General features: G+C 36.3%; 1 protein-coding gene across 1 annotated transcript in view; it reads right to left on the reverse strand.

Moving 5' to 3' along the window:
* Positions 1-10,681, reverse strand: part of LOC110447051 (anaphase-promoting complex subunit 1-like) — a 24,009-nt gene extending 13,328 nt beyond the window's left edge. Inside the window, exons 1-14 of the mRNA XM_021492466.1 lie at positions 10,593-10,681; positions 10,197-10,283; positions 9,795-9,842; positions 7,503-7,585; positions 6,711-6,789; positions 5,377-5,451; positions 4,548-4,621; positions 3,852-3,942; positions 3,349-3,462; positions 2,509-2,654; positions 2,069-2,155; positions 1,359-1,476; positions 698-775; positions 97-164 (exon numbers count right to left, since the gene is read on the reverse strand). Of these exons, the coding sequence (XP_021348141.1) occupies positions 97-164; positions 698-775; positions 1,359-1,476; positions 2,069-2,155; positions 2,509-2,654; positions 3,349-3,462; positions 3,852-3,942; positions 4,548-4,621; positions 5,377-5,451; positions 6,711-6,789; positions 7,503-7,585; positions 9,795-9,842; positions 10,197-10,283; positions 10,593-10,664 (1,220 nt within the window). The 5' untranslated portion in view covers positions 10,665-10,681. The remainder of the gene's footprint in view (positions 1-96; positions 165-697; positions 776-1,358; positions 1,477-2,068; positions 2,156-2,508; positions 2,655-3,348; positions 3,463-3,851; positions 3,943-4,547; positions 4,622-5,376; positions 5,452-6,710; positions 6,790-7,502; positions 7,586-9,794; positions 9,843-10,196; positions 10,284-10,592) is intronic.
* Between the last annotated feature and the right edge of the window lie 280 nt (positions 10,682-10,961).

The following is a 10,961-nucleotide window of genomic DNA, read 5'->3' on the forward strand; positions in this document are numbered from 1 at the left end:
ATACTCAGTCAATCAGCAATGTGTAAATACTCAGTCAATCAGTAATGTGTAAATACTCAGTCAATCAGCAATGTGTAGATACTCAGTCATACTTACTGCAAGTTGTTCCAGTTTTTATTGAGATGGAAAGCAATAGGCCAGTATCGTGGTCCAGTAATCTTCACCTACAAACCATGTCAAAAGGATATTAATCTCCAAAAAGCAATTCAATATTTGTTGATAGTCTAAACGAACATTCACTAATAACCATTCTAAATCCTGTTAACTTGAGTGTTCATGTCATATTGCCATGAGCCATCATCAACAGTAGATGAGGTGGGAGTGAACCATAGTTTATGCCAATTTCGGGCTGTTACATTTGCCGTTACAATTATTGAACTAATCACACAACAATACGATTTGAAAATGAGAATTTGTATTTGTTGATCGGGCTAAAGTATGAAAATGGTTATGACCTTTCACAGAAAATACCTTTAATGTAAAAGAGTTTTTCTACTTTGGCCAGATTATGAGCAGAGGTAAACATTTCAGATATGCATGTGTAAATGGAATAGATGAATAGTCAGTTTAAGGTCCCTGTGGAAGGTAATAGTAACAGTAAACAATTTTAAGTGAATAAATAAATTGGTGTCAATTTTGAACACCGGTACGAATGGAATGACAAGGGACTGTGACAGTATAAACATTTAATGCTTACCTCCTCTATGACATCCAGCTCGGGTAAAAGGCAGGGTGCCGAGGTACTAAAGGAGATATTGGAGTACACATCTGTATCCTGAAACAATGAACTTCTAACATCTTCACAAAGTCAAACTAGAATCAGAAGTTACATGCCAAATGTTTCTAAACAGAGATTAACCTTTCACCACCGTAGACCATAATGGACTCATCCAGATCAATGCATGGTAGAAGAGTTACTAAAATTACAAAGGGGTGAAAGGGTTAATGGCACTTGGCCATAGGTGTCTTTACAGAGAATTTTTCTCCATTATCTCCAATTCATATATTGAATAAGACACATGCAAGGTATTTGTTTGCCAATGTGATAAATATTTTAGCGGTATAGTCATATCAAGACCTTGTAAAGATTTCTCATATAAGTGTTGCCCCCATTTGAAAGTTGAACTGAAACTGATCAACATACAAGAGTTCAAGTGTTCAAGAACTCTTGTTGACCATGCATTTATTATTGTAGTATTTAAATCATATTCAACATATGATAACTAAAACATAAACTCATATTTCTGAAAAATTTGCTTATACATGTTCTGATTATCAAGTATTACTGTTAGCAGAAACTCCATTCAGCAACATTTTTCCAACTCAAACCAATTGTCTCAGACACAATGCTGACATACCTTAAACTTGACTTCCATGGGTACGTAGCAAGGGTGTCCTGTGTCCACGTCACGAGGGAGAACGAGGCGCGGGTCAGCAGCCATCACATACAGGTGACGAAGGGCCTGCAGGTGGTACCTTCAACATAACCTTTACAAGGTAGGACACATGTTCCAAACATAAAAAAATATCCAAATGTATCACATTTGTACCACAGCCTGACTTAAAAGTTTCAATTTGAAAAAGCGTTTACCATCAAAGAGCACATTACTCTAAACAAGTCATTCAGATTGATATGTCTCGCCTGTGCCCCTCTTTGACCATCAATGCACATGTCAACTTTGGTTGGTCTAGCACAAAGTTTCAGAGAAACTAACTTAAACGCAAAAACTTCAAGTTAATGTAGATGCTGACAAAGTCAATGGACCATGAAATGTAGGCCGCATCCAGCATTTGATGTATGGGATGAGATGTACTATCTAAGATGCATCTATGGTCTAAGTTTGGTTGGTCTAGAACTTATACTTTCAGTGAAACTAACTCAAACGCAAAAACTTAATGTTGACGCCGTCGCCGGAAAATCAACACCCTAGTCTCGCTTAAGCTACTTCGTTGCGGCGAGACAAGATACCCTTAACATTATTCTATGACTGAAGCTAGATGTGGCTGAGGGTGTGATTGTGATTAAGAAATAAGTTGAGACTGAAGGTAATGTCAGAAGTAGACTCACCTGTTGTCATTGCTGTGTATAGGAAACTTGGGGTAGAAAGCACACAGCATCACAGCTATACAGTCAGATGTGGTCTTCAGTGAGTATCTGTAACACGAATAGTCATTAGTATATCACCTGAAACATTACATCACAAATATTGTTTTAGAAGAACTTATATGAAAAATAAAGCCATGTTATCTAGAATCCTGATTTTGAAGTATTCTTCATCAAGATCACCATAATGAACCTTCAAAAAATGGATCTGCTTAATTTTTTGAGATTTTTTAACTTTCAGTCAACTTCAGAAACTTTCATGTCATGGCCTTAATAAGGATTACCACATTTAACTGATACACTAATACATACTTAGTTTCGTCTGAATTGACTACAGTTGACACATGTCTCATCCCAACAACAGTAAGATAATTTCCTGAGGTCCAGACAACATATAGACTTACCTGCCCCCGCCCAGGAAGAGTAGCCCCAGGGACATACTGATGGCCATGTGTGAGCCATACATCACCCCGAGACTGTGGGGGCCCACACGAGCCCGCAACATACGACACATACGCAGGATCTCCAGATTACCTGTTCCGGACATCACCTGAAACAGGTCAACAAAAAAACACAGTGGTCAATCTCAAAAGGGGGAAAATGTGTGCAAGTACATCCGGTGACTGCCACCTTTAGATCAGACATGGCTTATGATTCAAATATCTGTTACAGAGCATCAATATTTTAAACATTTTATATTTACAAGTATTCAAACTCAAAACATTTCGGTCTAGGTTTCGGGAATATAATCTTGAATAGAACAATGTCATAACCCTGCTGAGTAATATATATTATCATACAGACAAATGTACACAGGATCTTCATATTCCATGTTCTATATCTGTCTTAAAACGTTTCTCATATGTCACCTACAAAATCACTTTTCTAGGTATCTATGTCCTTAAAATATATAAACTTTGTCAAGGCAGCATATAGCCCTACACTGTTTTAAAGGCTGTCTGACTACAATATAACACATAAACATACAGAAAACAGAATGATTCTAGGTATAGTTAACATATCTTTCTAGTTTCTAACACAACTGATTAACATTTAAGTACGTATTCATCAAATATTTATTTCTATTCTATATTGCTAGAAATACTCAAAAATAAGTCTCTTCATTTCTTTTGTTTATTGGGGACTACCAGAGCAATATTTTGGACTAAATTTCCCCGATACATGAGTTTCTTCCATTTAGCCATGTCGTTTTTGTGTCCTTAGCCTAAGGTAGAAAGCCTTACCATAGCCAGTGCCAGTAGAATGGACATCATTGTGTTTTCTACGGTGATTTTCCCTGCCTGTTCCACGTGACTCGGACAGGACACAATCTCGAGAGACATACGCATACACTCTTTCTGCAAACAAAGACCAAGGAGGATATGTTATATATTTTTTTCTTAGACTTTTCTGAACTTTACTTGATCAATGACAGGTTTCAATTAAAATTAAAAAAAAAAAAAAAGCATAGCAAGACATGAACCAATTAACTGATTCAAATGATGATAAATTTCATAATTGTCTTAAATTAAAGAGAAAGAGTAAAAAATTTCTGACCTTAACAACCTGTAGATCCAATCTTATCTTACTGATATTTGTTTGTTTGAGTGGTTTTGACGTCCTCTTCAATACCGATAGTTCGGTTATCCAGCAGAAGAATTACTGATATTTCAAACAGTTTTAATTAATTAAATAATCTTTAATTACACAAGATAAATGTGAGGATTGTCTCCCCTGCTTTACCTACCAGAGTATCAAAAGCCTGCTTGTTGGCTGTCCCAGCAAACTTGAGACCAATCACCATACAACCACCACCGACTATATTACAGTACGCTTGGCTACAAACATAATGGAATGTCATAAACCACCTGCTTTCATAAATTGTAAGTGTTAAACATTTTTAGGCCCATCGCAGACATGAATGAGCAAAGATGCACTTTTTTTTTTTTTTTAGATGTATCATCCGGTAAAGTCTAAAGTGATAATANCACTTTTTTTTTTTAGATGTATCATCCGGTAAAGTCTAAAGTGATAATTACAATAGGTTGTTAAGAAAAGCTAAAACAATAAATTGCAAGTGATGGGAGTCACAAGAGAGTGTGGTCAGGCGGCGCAGTGGATAACGCATTTGCCTTTCACCAAGGCAGCCAGGGTTTGATTACCCAATTGGATGTAGAAAAAAGTTTTTCCCCATATTCCCCCCCCCCACGTCATCATTCGGGCGAATAAGAGGGATTAAAATAAGTTGAAATAACTGGTTACATAAATGTTGAATGTTGTAAAATAAATGAAGTTTATATATTATAGAGAGTGCCTGTGCCTGTCCCCACTTCCCAACTTTCAGATGGAATATGGATGAAAAATGCAGAATATTTTTAAAAAAATATTTCACTAGTACACATTTAACTACAAATGAAGTTAATTTTCATAACAAAGTGTTTACCTCATTGTCTCAAAGTCCACAGGAGTGTCATCGTCCTGGACATGTCCTTGTGCAAAGGCATACTTTTGAATAATCTGAAAAAAAGTTAGACTACATTTACCGAAATTTACTCCAATTTGTTGCACACTAGGCTATACTTACAATCACAAATCACATGTAGTCTACTATACCTTTTGATTAAAACAGGACACTCATTAATGAATAAATGAGCAAACCCAATATATCAACTCTTCAGGCACAAATTTTTAGATTTTTTTTGTTTGAATTAAGCTGAGTCAAGTGATAACTGATATTGTACTTACAATGGTATCCATTTTCATTTTTTCTTCTTCGTTTGTGAAATGAAACATTGACTCAATAGGCAGAATAAATTTTAATTTCATAGAAAAAATAAATTCATGCTTACAAACCACATACTTGAATTGACATATAGAACCAGGGTAAGTAAAGAAATTAAAACTAAAATTGAATATTATTTGATTGACGCTAACAGCATTACAATAGCAATTATGTCTACTTGAAAATGACAATAAAACGAGATTATCAGGTGCTGTTTACACATTAACAGCATCATCAAAGGGAAATGAGATTTGAATTTTGTAATAATTTCAATGGTTGATAATTTGAATATTAGAGAATTACCAGCAAAGGTACTTAACATGGAAGGAGGCATAGCCATTGATTCTCACTCGAAGCATACCTTTCAGGTGTTTTTTTTTTTTTTTTTCTCTTCGTTTTCATTTTTAATCAATGGCTATGCCTCCTTCCACTGTGTTGTTCGGTTAAGGTGCCAGTGTTCAGACTTATAACAGTATAGGAAAGAACTTACAGGGGGTAAGTTTCCAGTTAGCCACTGGAATGTTGGTATTACAGAATCCCACATGACTAAGCCACGACTCAGGGTCTGAAATTGAAAGCAAAACAACTATCGACATTTTATAAATTTAACATGTTTAAAAATCTCCACATTTAGAGCATTTAATAAATAAAAGTAACCAAAAAATCTTTTGCTTTTTATGTATAGAAAAGTCATTAACAAACAACATATAACTTTGTGATATAGGTTACATTCGTGTATCCCGGTTGAAATGGTACATGTGGCGCAGAAATATTCCTGGAAAAACGAACACACTTAGACCGTTCTATATCAGCAGAGCTAAAAAGGCAGTTTCAGAGAATAACAAGAGGCCCATGGGCCTTAACGGTCACCTGAGTCTANGTATCAAGAATAGTATTCCCTTCTTTCACCTGTCCACTGAATTACATAACGTATCTGAAAAACTACATGTGGCTTGATATTGTTTTAGAAAGAAATAACGCAAACTAGCAAAAGTCAGCATTTTAGTTTTGGTCTGGACCCCTCAATCTACATGTGCCAAATTTTCCTGAGTTCAGCCATGGTTCAGATCTGTGCCTGTCGTTTTCACTACAAGTTCAACCGTTTCAACCGGATACGGGAATGTAGCTTTATATAAATTCCGTTTTGTTTTGCTTAAGTAATGAAACAATATTTTTCAACATATATTGATCACTCTTCTTAGCCCTGATGGAAGTGTACGGGGTCTACTGAGGGATGAAACTGGAGTACCCAGTGAAAACCTAAGGTGGTCAGGCAGGCGACCTAAAATCCTTTCTTGTCTGATCAGGGGAGTGAAATCCCAGTCGTCTTGGTGAAAGGTTTAGGGTGCTATCTACTGCGCCACGCGACCACCCAAAATTGTATGCCTTACTAGAATTCAGAGATGTTCTGCTCTACCAGTCTAATTATCTGGCAACAAGCAACAAAGCTCCACACTATATATCAACTTTATTAATTTTACAACAAAAATGAAACAGGTTATTTAAGCTTATATTAATCACTCTTGTTGGCCCGGATGTTAGCGCACGGGGGGTCATAATGTGGGAGGAAACCGGAGTACCCTGAGAAAACCCACGTGGTTGGGCAGGTGACCCCATACCTTTTCTTTTCAGATAGGGGAATCAAACTCTGGCTTGGTGAAAGGCAAGTGTGTTCTCCACTGTGCCAACCGCCCACCCTAAGGATCAAGACTTTTTGTGTGTTAAACGTCTGTGACTTAACACTCGACCAATTAGTTTAGAATAAGAGAGACATGTCTAAAACTATCATAATATGAAATGATGTATAAAATTGTTCAAGCTTACCCTCAACATGAGGAAGTCTGGTCGAACATGGTCAAGCATGAACTGTGTATCAGACGCTATCAGCCACTCAGCTACAGCACTATCGGAGAGGAAAAGTGTTAAAAGCTATTTCAAAAGTCATCAAAGTGGTGATAAAATAAGACTTAAATGGAAGTGAGTTACAAATATATTGATTCCTGTTCTTGTACAATTTTGTTTTGTCAGGTGAGTACAGGCAGGTTCTAAGATCCTTATTTTCACCATTAGGGGTAATTTTGGTAAACTAGACAGCCAATGAAATGAAAGCAGGCAGAAGGACACTTTATATAACAAATTTAGTTTAAAAAAGGCCAAAACGTCTGGTCATACAAGATCAGACACTTAAGCTCGCTCAGGCTAAAAAAATCTTTGTTCTCCAAAACAGTTGAGGGAGAGTGGCATATATTTGTAAGTAAATTTTCTGATAGAAATCCAGAAACCTTTATAGGTTCCTATATTAACATTGGAATGTTGGAAAACACTGCTTGTTAAAATCATGTACATCTGCTAAAACAAAGCCACAAACTTAGGAAGCTTAATTGTCCATTATATCTTGTAAAAATGTTCACTTTTTTTTTTAAAAGTCTCTACTATTATGTCCTTGAAATTATTAGCAACTTCTATAAACACACAACCATAGTGCATACATTTCCGAAATACACTTAAAGCAATTGCATTTTAGAGCAAATTACAAATAATACAAGCTTTTAAATTCATTTCCTTTTCTCCTGAATAACCGTCATGAAATGTGGAGACATTGGTAGTGGCATTTACCTGTTGTTAGTTTTGAAGTAGAGCATGCCGAGGGCCAGAGTAGCTCCCGGAGACGTCACATCCACATTGACACTGTCACCTTCCTGTAGTAGGTAAGCACGGACAAAATAGTCATTAACAGATACTCAGTAAAACTCAAAACATTGACACTGTCACCTTCCTGTAGTAGGTAAGGACAGACAAAATAGTCATTAACAGATACTCAGTAAAACTCAAAACATTGACACTGTCACCTTCCTGTAGTAGGTAAGGACAGACAAAATAGTCATTAACAGATACTCAGTAAAACTCAAAACATTGACACTGTCACCTTCCTGTAGTAGGTAAGGACAGACAAAATAGTCATTAACAGATACTCAGTAAAACTCAAAACATTGACACTGTCACCTTCCTGTAGTAGGTAAGGACAGACAAAATAGTCATTAACAGATACTCAGTAAAACTCAAAACATTGACACTGTCACCTTCCTGTAGTAGGTAAGGACAGACAAAATAGTCATTAACAGATACTCAGTAAAACTCAAAACATTGACACTGTCACCTTCCTGTAGTAGGTAAGGACAGACAAAATAGTCATTAACAGATACTCAGTAAAACTCAAAACATTGACACTGTCACCTTCCTGTAGTAGGTAAGGACAGACAAAATAGTCATTAACAGATACTCAGTAAAACTCAAAACATTGACACTGTCACCTTCCTGTAGTAGGTAAGGACAGACAAAATAGTCATTAACAGATACTCAGTAAAACTCAAAACATTGACACTGTCACCTTCCTGTAGTAGGTAAGGACAGACAAAATAGTCATTAACAGATACTCAGTAAAACTCAAAACATTGACACTGTCACCTTCCTGTAGTAGGTAAGGACAGACAAAATAGTCATTAACAGATACTCAGTAAAACTCAAAACATTGACACTGTCACCTTCCTGTAGTAGGTAAGGACAGACAAAATAGTCATTAACAGATACTCAGTAAAACTCAAAACATTGACACTGTCACCTTCCTGTAGTAGGTAAGGACAGACAAAATAGTCATTAACAGATACTCAGTAAAACTCAAAACATTGACACTGTCACCTTCCTGTAGTAGGTAAGGACAGACAAAATAGTCATTAACAGATACTCAGTAAAACTCAAAACATTGACACTGTCACCTTCCTGTAGTAGGTAAGGACAGACAAAATAGTCATTAACAGATACTCAGTAAAACTCAAAACATTGACACTGTCACCTTCCTGTAGTAGGTAAGCACGGACAAAATAGTCATTAACAGATACTCAGTAAAACTCAAAACATTGACACTGTCACCTTCCTGTAGTAGGTAAGGACGGACAAAATAGTCATTAACAGATACTCAGTAAAACTCAAAACATTGACACTGTCACCTTCCTGTAGTAGGTAAGCACGGACAAAATAGTCATTAACAGATACTCAGTAAAACTCAAAACATTGACACTGTCACCTTCCTGTAGTAGGTAAGGACGGACAAAATAGTCATTAACAGATACTCAGTAAAACTCAAAACATTGACACTGTCACCTTCCTGTAGTAGGTAAGCACGGACAAAATAGTCATTAACAGATACTCAGTAAAACTCAAAACATTGACACTGTCACCTTCCTGTAGTAGGTAAGCACGGACAAAATAATCATTAACAGATACTCAGTAAAACTCAAAACATTGACCTCAGTTTAGGCTATGGGTTGAAGTCCTGTTTCCTACTTTATATACAACATGCAAGGTAAGGCATAGATAGTTAGTTATAGAACTGATTTATTAAATTTTTGTTTCTTGAGCATAACTAATCTAACTTTGGCTCTTTTTTGGGGCTACTCACCATTTAATAATCTTTTACATAATTAGAAAATTATGCAATGTCGCATGCATGTATCTTATAAATTGCAACATTACCAAAAATTTTGTGTGATCTTAATAATTGCCAAGAATAACTATTATCTGAATTTGGAAAAGAACTCACTTGAATTTCCATTTTTTAAGTGAAGCCAATATTCTAGTAAGTCGGAAAATTTTAAAAAACGTTCCAGTTATAACACTGAAATGATCACATCCATATTAAAAGCTAGTATCCTTTTATGGCCCTATAAACCTAATACCAGGTAATAACTAACATTAAAACAATGTGAGCAGTCTTGGCAGGTCTACATGTCCTAAAAACAGAAGGAGATGACTTATTCTTAGGCTTTCTATGAAGTTCCTTTAATAGACGAAAGGCACATACAGCCCACAAATCTGCTAAATTAAGGTTATCCTTCAGAAGAGATACATTACCTTGATTTGATAACTAGGCGACTTGTATCTTTCTTTATTGGGCCCACTCTAAAAAAAGAAAGAAATACCAAAAATATTTCAACTCTTACAAAAAGTTTTCCATTTTTTTCAAATACCTTTTTTAGATCACAAAAAGTTCTACTACATATATATTAGATCCTTGTAGTCACATGATATTCTATGTCTAATGAAAATTTAATTTTATATGTGATCAGAAGTAGTAGCAAAGAAGTTAATCTTTGTTGTCCATCTGTCTCACGCATTCAAATGTAAATTGACTGCTCCTGATCTTGGATCACCCAACAATAATTTTTTTCTACGAGTCCAAATATGTTGTGCCAGTCAACTTCGCTGGAGATAACCCTTATATTGATTATAACCCACGGTAGCAGTTCTACTCACCAGTGGTCGTTTGTGTCCGCCCACCATGAAGTGGTACAATGTGTCTGCCATACTGAGGTCTGGGGTCCCCACAATCTCACTGCCTCTCTGTCCACAGGAAACAAAGAGGTGAGGAGGAGGAGGAGGAGTCAACAAAACATAGGTACTCAAGACATGCAAAATCAACGATTCATGGCTACATGAGGAATTGTGTATCTGACTGGGATCAGGATTAAGGACCCAAATTGTTAGGAGTGGAAATATGCCCAACGGCACTTAAAATGTATAGCATATATTAGGTGGTGAGAACCAAACAAGGGTGACTAGACTTAAAATATTCAAACTCTGGCATTTGAATGAATTGAATTAGATGATATAATAAAGTTTTTTTTTTTTTTTAGATATTGCTAGCCTTACCCCAAACATGACTAGCCCTAGGGCCATGCCTGCAGCCAGGGAGTAGGATTCCCGATCATTACAGTTCTCCATCTCTGGTCCCGGAGGTCTACCTACACATAACAAACAACAGATTGATGTACATAATTAAAGATGGTGCAATGTGCTTTTTATTCCCCGCTTATTTTTTTAAGAAAACAGGGCATTGATGTCCAACTCCCACACTTAAGAGCTAAAGCAAGGTCACAAAAGTCAAGTTTACAAAAAGTGTTGTAACATGCTGTTCTCATAGAGGAGCATTGGTAAGACTTATGTAAGGGTATATTCGTGTATCCGGTTGAAACGGTCGAACCGGTTGAACCCGTAAAGAAAACAACAAGCACAGATCTG

This window comes from Mizuhopecten yessoensis, unplaced genomic scaffold (genome assembly GCF_002113885.1).
Source record: "Mizuhopecten yessoensis strain PY_sf001 unplaced genomic scaffold, ASM211388v2 scaffold3135, whole genome shotgun sequence".
Taxonomy (NCBI): domain Eukaryota; kingdom Metazoa; phylum Mollusca; class Bivalvia; order Pectinida; family Pectinidae; genus Mizuhopecten; species Mizuhopecten yessoensis.